The sequence below is a fragment of the Pezoporus flaviventris genome, unplaced genomic scaffold (genome assembly GCF_033815535.1).
Source record: "Pezoporus flaviventris isolate CSIRO_AGI_PZ_B2104156 unplaced genomic scaffold, CSIRO_AGI_Pfla_v1 ptg000091l, whole genome shotgun sequence".
NCBI classification, from domain to species: Eukaryota; Metazoa; Chordata; class Aves; order Psittaciformes; family Psittacidae; genus Pezoporus; species Pezoporus flaviventris.
In genome coordinates, this window is record NW_026892639.1 from 883509 (window position 1) to 894415 (window position 10907).

General features: G+C 51.1%; 2 protein-coding genes and 1 pseudogene across 2 annotated transcripts; 2 read left to right on the forward strand and 1 right to left on the reverse strand.

Annotated features, from left to right (window-relative positions):
- The first annotated feature begins 198 nt into the window (after nucleotides 1-198).
- LOC133280885 (feather keratin Cos1-2-like) lies at nucleotides 199-868 on the forward strand (annotated as a pseudogene).
- A 4606-nt stretch (nucleotides 869-5474) lies between these two features.
- Nucleotides 5475-5935, reverse strand: LOC133280897 (feather keratin Cos1-2-like). The gene has a single exon (XM_061475948.1). It carries the CDS (start codon nucleotides 5916-5918, stop codon nucleotides 5598-5600), a length of 321 nt encoding a protein of 106 aa, XP_061331932.1. The 5' UTR covers nucleotides 5919-5935; the 3' UTR covers nucleotides 5475-5597.
- A 3193-nt stretch (nucleotides 5936-9128) lies between these two features.
- On the forward strand, nucleotides 9129-9566 carry LOC133280898 (feather beta keratin-like). The gene has a single exon (XM_061475949.1). The coding sequence runs from the start codon at nucleotides 9146-9148 to the stop codon at nucleotides 9464-9466; it is 321 nt and encodes a 106-aa protein (XP_061331933.1). The 5' UTR covers nucleotides 9129-9145; the 3' UTR covers nucleotides 9467-9566.
- Nucleotides 9567-10907: the final 1341 nt, after the last annotated feature.

Sequence of the window (10907 nt, forward strand, 5' to 3'; positions counted from 1 at the left end):
AAACCCCAACCTGTGCCATTAGGGGTATGTTTTGCTTTGGAGGTGAGTCTGCTGGAAAATTAGTGCCTGTGTGCAGTGACTGTGGGCCTGGGGCGGTGCAGGAGCAGTATAAAAGCAGGAACTTCTCCTCACTCTCTCATCCACTGCCCTTGCCTTCATCTCCTTGAAAACAAGGTGAGTCTGAAACCTTTTCTTTTCTTCTGCCTCCTTTTCCTCTTCAGCTTTTCTCAGCATACGCTTGCCTTTTGTCCTATGCTGGGTCAAGGGGCCGGTAATAATGAGAGAGGGAAGGGAGCAGAAGGTGTATCATGCAGATAGGCTGGGGCTGGCTGAAGTGAGCGATGGGTACAGTGGGAGCTCCCTGTACTTCACTGTTCTTGATGGAGCATTTTTTGTCTGAGGGGAATCTGAAATCCATGGATCTCCCTACAACATCTCCAGCTCTTGTTTCAACCTTGGCTTGTCTTGGGGTGAGAGTCTGCTCCTAACCCATGTCCCTGCTCTGCTTGCCCCTGCCCTGTCTCCAGGTGAAGCTCTGCCATCCAGACATGTCCTGCTACAGCCCGTGCGTGCCCTGCCAGCCCTGCGGCCCAACCCCGCTGGCCAACAGCTGCAATGAGCCCTGTGTCAGGCAGTGCCAGGACTCCATCGTTGCCATCCAGCCCTCCCCGTGGTGGTGACCCTGCCCGGCCCCATCCTCAGCTCCTTCCCTCAGAACACCGCCGTGGGCTCCTCCACCTCCGCTGCCGTTGGCAGCATCCTCAGCTCCGAGGGAGTGCCCATCAACTCCGGGGGCTTTGGCATCTCCGGCTTGGGCCTCTCCGGCTTGAGTGGCCGCTACTGTGGCAGAAGGTGCCCCCCCTGCTAAAACTGCTGGCGATGGCCCTGGGGAATGGCCCAGAGACCCAGAAGTTGGCACCACACTGGGGATGCCGACCCCTTTCTGCCTTTGGTGCTCCCTGCACCAAGATCTCCACTCACTGTGTCCTTGTTTCCCTGTTTTGACTCATTAAAGTTCTGCTGCATCCCAACCGATGCCTCTCTCTCATCCTTTTTCATACAGATGCTCTCCCAAAATGCTCAGGGAGAGAACTGCTTCCCAGTTTTTCTTGGGGTATGGATCCCCGTTTTTCTTGGGATGGAGTTGGGGCCCCGCCGCCCTGATGGAGTGGCCCCTATTAGCCCTTTCCTCCCACTGGTTCTTTGTAGTTGTACCTGGAATGGTGCTGGTAACACATAAATGTTTTGGGTTTTGCTGGGCAGAGCTTGCACAGCAGCAATGCTGTCTCTCTGACTGCGTCTCCAAAATGATTGTAGGCGGGGGTGGGCAAGAGGTTGGGAGGGGGACAAAGGAAGGACTGATGTGCCAGACTGATCAAAGGCATTTTCCATACCATATGACATCATGGTGAGCAATAAATGGTAAGAGGAAGGAGGAGGTTTGGGCATTGGGTCTTTCACAGAATGGTTGAGGCTGGAAAGAACCACCAGAGGTCATCTGGTCCAATCTCCTTCTCTCTAACCAAGCCTCCTAAACCAAGGGAAAGACTTCCTTTGTCCAGACCTTCTCTCTGGTCTTCTGGCTCAGGGATTCCTGCGGGTTCGCTTTGACGTTGAAGACTGAAGAAAAGGCAGAATTCAGTATCTCTCTTTTTTGTGTCTTCTGTCATCAGGGTCCCTGCTCCAGTCTGGAGTGTTCCCACATTTTCCTCTTATTATTGATCTGTTTGAAGAAGCCCTTCCTGTTGTTCTTAATATCCCCTGCTAGATAGAATCCCAAATGGGCCTTGGCTTTCCCCATCGCATTTCTGGGTACTCTGACAACATCCAAAGTGGCCTGTCCCTGCTTCCTCCTCCTCTGTATCTCCCGCTTGGGCTTCACTTCCTTATTAAGGTTTTTGCCTTCTGAAGCAATCAGTAATTGCCCTGGTACTGATGCTCCAACTGTGCTATTGAGCTGTCTAGTGGAGAATATGAGGGAATACAGCTCCCCATCTAAAACTGATGTGGCTCATTCTGTTGTGCAGGTTCCCAAGGTCCTTGTTCACTCTTCTGTGAGGTTTTCACAAATACTAATGAACTGTTGGCTTAATGTAGGTTTGTGGAAACTGCTGTCATGCTGGTTTAAGAGGTGACAACTTCTGGGTGTGGTGACAGAGAAATGTGCCTTGAGGTGACCAGTCCCTGGGTGGCTGCTGTTTGAAAATCAGCTGCTTTTAGCACTGTATTGGCCTTGCTTGTACTTGGCCTCTGTTTAATGAGCCACAACATCAGAGGGCCATGATTAAAACAGGGACCTAAATGCCCTGGAGATGTCAAGATTCAGCAGGGACCCCAACTACATCTAAGATCATGTTAGATGAGGCAGAGACCCCAACCACAGGTGAGGACACCATGGCTGGGACAGGAACCCAAACACTATCTGCAGTGATTGTTCTGGTAATGAAAAAGAAATAGTGGACAATGAAGTGAATGGGTCCTTCTCTTTGATTAGTAAAGAAGTGAGGAGAGAAGTGTGTGATGAGAAAGGCAGCCCTTTGCAAAGGAGTGGCAGGATGAAGTGAGACAATAACTAACGTGACAGAAAGTACAGAGTTGAATCATAGAAAGGCTTGGGGAAGAAGCTCATCCAGTTTCAACTCCCTGCCATGGGCAGGGACACCTTCCACTAGACCAGGTTGCTCCAAGACCCATCCAAGCAGGCAGTCCCTGACCTCAAGAGGACTTCAGGATGTGGAAACATTACAGCCACCAGCCTGGTGAGCAGGTTACTGCATGGCAACTCTGATGTCTGGGGAGTGGGGCCCACAGTCAGGAACTGGTAGGTAAGGAAACCAAAGGGCTGGGATCCCTCAACAGCTGATCACCCAGGAATTGACAGTGGACTTGGAAAAGAAGCTGTGAATTGCAGTGCCTGGAGGTGTGTGCTGTCAAGTATGAGGGCAAGATATCTGTTCAAGATCTTGTGATCCAGCAAGGAAGGTGAACCAAGGCTTAGAGAGGTATAAAGTACCTGAGAGGATTAGTTGTGATGGAAGTCACCTGATGACAAGGAGGTCTTGTCCAGAATCATAGAATTATAGAATCCTTAGGGTTGGAAAGGACCTTAAGATCATCTAGTTCCAACCCCTCTGCCATGGGCAGGGATACCTTATGCTAAATCATATCACCCAAGGCCTTGTCCACCCTGGCCTTGAACACTGCCAGGGATGCAGCATTCACAACCTCCCTGGGCAACCTATTCCAGTGCCTCACCACCCTAACAGGAAAGAATTTGCTCCTTATATCCAACCTAAACTTCCCCTGTTTAAGTTTTAACCCATTACCCTTTGTCCTGTCACTACAGTCTCTAATGAAGAGTCCCTCTCCAGCATCCCTATAGGCCCCCGTCAGATAAGGGAAGGCTGCTATGAGGTCTCCACGCAGCTTCTCTTCTCCAGGCTGAACAGCCCCAACTTCCTCAGCCTGTCTTCATACAGGAGGTGCTCCAGTCCCCTGATCATCCTCGTGGCTCTTCTCTGGACTTGTTCCAACAGTTCCATGCCCTTTTTATGTTGAGGACACCAGAACTGCACACAATGCTCCAGGTGAGGTCTCACAAGTGCAGAGTAAAGGGGCAGCATCACCTCCTTTGACCTGCTGGTCACGCTCCTTTTGATGCAGCCCAGGATATGGTTGGCTTTCTGGGCTGCAAGCGCACACTGCTGGCTCATGTTCATTTTATCATCAACCAACACCCCCAAGTTCTTCTCTGCAGGGCTGCTCTGAATCTCTTCTCTGCCCAACCTGTAGCTGTGCCTGGGATTGCTCCCACCCAGGTGTAGGACCTTGCATTTGGCATGGTTAAACTCCATGAGGTTGGCATCAGCCCACCTCACAAGTGTGTCGAGGTCCCTCTGGATGGCGTTCCTTCCCTCCAGCGTATCAACCAAACCACACAGCTTGGTGTCATCGGCAAAATTGCTGAGGGCGCACTCAATCCCACTGTCCATGTCAGCGACAATGATGTTAAACAAGACCGGTCCGAACACCGATCCCTGAGGGACACCACTCATTACCCATCTCCAGCCGGACACTGAGCCATTGACCACAACTCTTTTGTGCGGCCATCCAGCCAGTTCTTTATCCACCTAGTGGTCCATCCATCAAATTGATGTCACTCCAAATTAGAGACAAGGATGTTGTGTGCGACAGTGTCGAACGCTTTGCACAAGTCCAGGTAGATGACATCAACTGCTCTACCCCTGTCCATCAGTTCTGTAGCCCCATCATAGAAAGCCAACAAATTGGTCAGGCAGGATTTCCCCTTAGTGAAGCCATGCTGGCTGTCACCAAGCACCTTGTTGTTTTTCATGTGCCTTAGCATGCCTGCCAGGAGAATCTGCTCCAAGATGTTGCCAGGCACAGAGGTGAGACTGACTGGTCTGTAATTACCTGGGTCATCCATTTTCCCTTTCTTGAAAATGGGAATTTCCCTTTTTCCAGTCATCGGGAACTTCACCTGACTGCCATGATTTCTCAAATATGATGGCCAGCGGCTTCGCAACTTCATTCGCCAGCTCCTTCAGGACCCGCGGATGGATCTCATCAGGACCCATGGACTTGTGCACGTTCAGATTTTTAAGATGGTCTCGAACCAGCTCCTCTCCTACAGTGGGCACAGGGTCTTCATTCTCACAGTCCCTGCATCTGCCTTCCAAGACTTGGGTGGTTTGGTCAGAGCCTTTGCCAGTGAAGACCGAGGCAAAGAAGTCATTCAGAACCTCAGCCTTCTCCAAATCCCGTGTAGCCAGTTCTCCTGAGAGCTTCCTGAGGGGGCCTACATTCTCCCTAGTCTGGTTTTTATTTGTTATGTACCTGTAGAATCCCTTCCTGTTATCTATAATACCTCTAGCTAAGTTTAATTCTAACTGAGCCTTAGCTTTCCTAACCTGGTCCCTGGCTTCTCGGACAACATCCCTGTACTATTCCCATGCCACCTGTCCTTGCTTCCACTTATTATAAGCCTCTTTTTTCAATTGAATTTTCCTCAGGAGCTCCTTATCCATCCAAGGAGGACTCCTGGCCCTCCTGCTTCACTTCCTTCGGGTTGGGATGCAACACGCCTGAGCTTGCAGCAGAATGAAACAGTGCTGTATTCTAACAGCTTGGCAGCAATGTATTGCCTGGATTTGGATACACCTGTGGTGAAGAGAGCATCTTCCTGTCTGAAATTCTGAAGACAATGCCTCTCCCTCCTCTCAGTGTAGTTGCAGTTTGGTTACCCTATCACGCGGGGCAAAACAAAAGAAGTGATCGAGAAAGGCCAAAGAATAATTCTGATTCTTCTGCAAGGTGTATTTGCCATGAAATCAAGCAAGGTCAAAATTGCACAGGAAATGCGTTTCTTGGGATCTTGGCATCTGCATAAAAAAGGATGACACAAAGTCACAGGCTGGGATGCAGCAGAACTTTAATGAGTCAAAACAGGGAAACAAGGACACTGTGAGTGGAGCTCCTGGTGCAGGGAGCACCGAAGGCAGAGAGGAGTCGGCATCCCCAGTGCGGTGCCATCTTCTGGGTCCCTGTGCCCTTCCCCAGGGCCATTGCCAGCAGCTTTAGCAGGGGAGGCACCTCCTGCCGCAGTAGCGGCCACCCAAGCCGGAGAGGCCCAAGCTGGAGAGGCCAAAGCCCCCGGAGTTGATGGGCACTCCCTCGGAGCTGAGGATGCTGCCAACGGCAGCAGAGGTGGAGGAGCCCACGACGGTGTTCTGCGGGAAGGAGGTGAGGATGGGGCCGGGCAGGGTCACCACCACAGGGGAGGGCTGGATAGCAACAATGGAGTCCTGGCACTGCCTGACACAGGGCTCATTGCAGCTGTTGGCCAGCGGGGTCGGGCCGCAGGGCTGGCAGGGCACACACGGGTTGTAGCAGGACATGTCTGGATGGCAGAGCTTCACCTGGAGACAGGGCAATGACACGGGTTAGAAGCAGTCTCTCACACCACTGTGAGGGATCCCAGGCATGATGCTGGTTTGGAGCATTAATGGTGTTCATAGGAGGAAAGAAAGGAAGATAAAGAGCTTCAGACTCACCTGATCCTTTAGGATAGAGAGGTGAGAGAAGTGGATGTCCAACTGGGTATTTGCACTGGCTTTTATAGTGCTCCAGCTTTGCCCCAGGCATGTAGTCATGCTCTATACAGGCAGTAATTTTCCAGCAGTCTCTAATTGAAGACATTCAAGCCAAGGATCATCCAAGCCCAGGACCTTTTGCTGTCCAGAGTTCAGTTCTTTCATACTGTGATTTATTCCATGGCCATTTGCCTTTGAGAGTTCTTTCAAGTTCTGAGATGAGAAACCCTAAGATTTTCAGGTCAGGAATGCATCATTATGGGCTGAAGACCTGACCCATTTTCTGGATATAGACACAGTGGAGTTGTTCATCACCCTGTTCAAAATAAGGGGTCTGGCATTTCTCAATGATCACTGGTGAGTGGGCTCCACTGCTCGTTTTGAACCTCCTCCTCCTGATGATCTTGCTTTGATGACAAATCTGCCATCTGTTTTGCCGTTTCCACTCTCTGTCCAATTTCTTGGTGTCTCCAATCAATGCCTTCAGCATATTAGGGTTATTTCTCTGTGCAGTCTATGTACAAACAACATCTGTGTAACTTCAGTTATACGTATGCACGCTTGTATGTCTTCTCATTTTTCTGTATTCATTTTTGTATCAAAAGAATTGGCTTTCCCTAAAACCTGTGTATATATGCATTTTTAAGTGTGCACAAGCACAGAGGTGTGCATGAGCACATGCCTGTGTCTCCCTGTGTATGTGTCTTCTTCATGAGGAGATGTCCTGGTCATGCCGGGGGCACTCTTTGTTCTTCTGTACATGCACACCACAGAGCAATAGGTTCCACAGGCCAAAAGGAGGCAAGTGGCAGCTGAAGAGCAATGGCATGGACCTGGTGGAGATCTGGCCTGGGTGCTAGTACTGAGACCCTGTCTCCTGAGCATTCCTTTTCATACCCTCACTCTGCTACTGCAGATCTCAGAGCCTCACAAGGACAGTTTCACACCAACTTGGAAACACAATTTAAATAAGTGTACCAACATTCAAAGTGTCTTAGCATGACTGTCAGTCACCACTCCCTGCTTCTCCAGGTCAGGATACATCTTATCCTCTCAGTGTTAAGGAGTTCAAAGCAACAGGGTTAGCTTTCTGTACAGGGAAAAAAGCCAGAAAATCCTCCACACTTCATGAAAGCCACTCCTGAGTGAACCTGTTTCTTTTGCAGTATTAACAGTGTTTGAGAAGGGACACAGGCTCCTCATGTTCAAGTCAAAGCCATGGCCACCGCTGCAGCTAATTGACCTGACACTGCGTTGGGCAGAGACATTGAGTCACTACCAAACATAAGGACAGATGACCTGGTGTCCCTATGCTTTAGAGGAAGGACAGTTGGTCCAGGCTGCAAAGGGAGAGGCAAACAGCTGACAACTCATTTGGTCTTCAATCACACAGAGCTTCTGTGTCCCACACTGAAGTCCTATTCTGCCAGGAACTGCCTGGAAGGGAAGGATTGTCTGATTCATCACCACACTCTCCAAACACTGCTGCTACCCCTATGAGGAGTGTCAGGATGAGAACTCCCTCAGAGACTGTTGTCAGTGAAAGAAAAGGCACTGCAGAAGAGGGGAAATGTTCTCTCTATTGAAAACTGCTTTGCAAGAAACTTTGCATTTCACTTTGGGCTGTTCCTCTCTTAACTTGCTTCCTCTCTTGCAGCCAGGCTTTTCGACCTCTCTAATCACTGTACAGTGGTTCTTCCTAATAGCAATGGAGTGTGCAAAAGCAGAGACAAATTCTCTGCCTGCAACTGCATCCTCTCTTATCCTATCCCATCCTCCATGGCCCCTCAATACCACTAGCGACATTACTGCACACACCTTGACACAGCTAAGAAGCACTGGCTCTGGGATGCGGAGAGGATCAAAGAGGCAGGTTCTCACTCTGCTGATTCTATTTCCAAGACATTTTAGCCAGTACCCGAGTTACGGAAGTGGGAATTCTGTGACTTCTGGGTGCTACAGCCACCTAGATGCGCAGGCTGGCTTGCACACCTAGAGGAGAGAAGGCCAAGAAAGGGGAAAAATTTCTCCTCAAACTAAGCAACATAAGGAGAAAGAGGGCTGAAACCAGAAGCATGGCCCACCAGCCTGAGGAGTGAGCTGTCAGTCTGAACTGACTGTCAGAGTGAGCTGGGGTAGAGGGATAGAGAACGACAGAGCAAGTCCTTCTGCACGGGAACCTATGTGTAGACAACTGGGGACTGCAACACTTGGAGTACCTGTCACCCTTCCTGAAAAAAGAGTTACAAGAGAGCCCACCAAGGAACCCCAAGCTGGGGTCCCCTGGCTGCATGGGACATCTTCAGCACTTGAGTGCTGTCCCCAGCACTGCTGCATTCCTGCCCTGGAAGTGCTTGACCCTCTCATTCCAGCATTTGGTAGGAGCGTCTCTGGCACAAAGGGCATGCCAGAAATGAGGAAATAAAGAGGAGTCAAAGAAGGAAACCAAATTACAAGCTGTGTGATTAGGAAGAATACTTTCCATTAAAGATGAGTCTGTTGGAAAATTACTGCCTGCGCAGAGGCAGCCTCAGGGCCAGGGCGGTGCAAGAGCAGTATAAAAGTAACCCCAAAGCCTTGTTCTCTCATCCACTTCTCTTGCTCTCCTCTCCTTGGGACCCAGGTGAGTCTACAGCCCTTTCTGCTTCTCATCCTTCCACAGGCTGAGGCCTCAGACCAACATACACATCAGCAAATGCCTGCTCCATCATGCCACAGCAGGACTTGGAGGTCATTGCCATAGAAGAAAGACGGAGGAAGAAGGTCTAGCACAGAGAAGTCTGGGTCTTGGCTGATGTGCATTCTGAGCTATGGGCTAGGTGGGACCCCTCTGGGCTTGGCCACTCTTGATGGGGCACTTTTGGGCTGAGGGGAAGTTGAAGTCCATGGGTGTACCTACAAAACCTCCAGCTCTTCTCTCAAAATTGGCTTGCCTTGAATTCCTTGTGGTGGTGTGAGAGACTGCTCCTGACCCATGTCCCTGCTCTGTTTCCCCCTGCTCTATTTCCCAGGTGAAGCTCTTGCATCCAGACATGTCCTGCTACAGCCCGTGTGTGCCCTGCCAGCCCTGTGGCCCGACCCCGCTGGCCAACAGCTGCAATGAGCCCTGTGTCAGGCAGTGCCAGGACTCCATTGTTGCCATCCAGCCCTCCCCCGTGGTGGTGACCCTGCCTGGCCCCATCCTCACCTCCTTCCCACAGAACACCGTTGTGGGCTCCTCCACCTCCGCTGCCGTTGGCAGCATCCTCAGCTCCGAGGGAGTGCCCATCAACTCCGGGGGCTTTGGCCTCTCCGGCTTGGGCCTCTCCGGCTTGGGTGGCCGCTACTGCGGCAGGAGGTGCCTCCCCTGCTAAAGCTGCTGGTGATGGCCCTGGGGAAGGGCCCAGGGACCCAGAAGATGGGACCTCACTGGGGACAGGGCCTTGGGTTGTTGCTTCCAGAGCAGCTGAGCAACCCCAGCACCACTTGCACAAGGACGGGGCCAGCCTTGTGCTCTCACACAGCATGGCCCATGCTGCTTTTTCCCTCTGCCACTCTTTCTCCCCACAGCCATGGGGGGCAGACTCCTCTCTGCCCCTGATGCTCCCTGCACCAGGATCTCCACTCACAGTGTCCTTGTTTCCCATTTTTGCCTCATTAAAGATCTGCTGCATCCCAACCCAGGCCTCTCTGTCATCCTTTGCCCTACAGACCATCTCCCAAGATGCCCAGTGAGATAGATGTTCTCAGGGCTGGCTCTGGGAAGGAGTTTTTGGGGATGGTTGTGCTATAGTTGTTAACAGAATGACTGTTACCTGCCACTGCATGGTCCTTCCCTCTGTTGACACTCCAGACACCCACAGTAGGAAGTGTGAGTGTTTCTTCAAGGTTATTAGTTGGTGTGGGGGGAGCACATGGAGAGCCTTCACCCTCCCCAAAGGAAGGGAGGGTTGGACACTCTGCAGTGGGCCCTCTTCAGGCACTGTCACTTGCAGGTGAGAGAAGCATCCATGACTCCTCCAGAGTCCCTGGCCATCAGGCCTAGCTTTGTTGAGCCTTTGCCCAAAAATGGCCTCTTGGGCTTGGCGCAAATGCTGCAGAAGGGGTGTGTGGCAACTCCAAAGCTTGGTTGAGGAGCCTGGGCTGTGGAAGGCCTTGGGAGGGCAACAACCCAACAGGGACTTGAGAAGTGGATGTTGCTTTACTGGGTGGGGAGCAAAGGCTCAGGTAGAAAATGCTCCCAGAGAATAGCAGGAGTAAGAATGAGGTGATTCAGCTCACAATGCACGTCAGCATCCTACTGCCATCTCTGCTGTGGATTTCCTGAGGAAAGTCTCTGGAGAGAGGCAGGCAGTTGTGGGCAATCGTTCTTTAAGAGGAGTTCTCTAAAGCAGTGCTGTCACTATTAGGAAAGACTGCACAGAAGGTTGCAGCTGAGGAAGGGGGCTGCTGAACTGCTTCAGGACATTCCTGAGCATGATGCAAGAACCTCCCAGAGCCCTAATCAGCAGCAGAGACACTGGCAGCTTTCTCTACACACATCTGCGAGCCCTTTGCTAGCAAAAGCTCAAATGCAAGTCAGGAAAATTAGTTCTGCTGGAGAACAACAATATAAACGTATTCTCCACTGGGGAGATCATCCCATTGGAAGATGAGCTTGCTGTTGGGCAGGTGCTAATCAGTCTAAAGAGGGAACAGACACACATGGCTCAGCTTCCTTGCCAAAGAAGATGGCCATGGTCATGATGCCTTTTGAATTCACAACATGTAGCCCTGAATTTGGCACAGTCTTTACCACCATGGTTGGAGAGCAGT

Excerpts from the sequence above, each read along its gene's own strand:
- LOC133280897 (XM_061475948.1), bottom strand. The coding sequence starts at position 5,918 with ATGTCCTGCTACAACCCGTGTGTGCCCTGCCAGCCCTGCGGCCCGACC.
- LOC133280898 (XM_061475949.1), top strand. The coding sequence starts at position 9,146 with ATGTCCTGCTACAGCCCGTGTGTGCCCTGCCAGCCCTGTGGCCCGACC.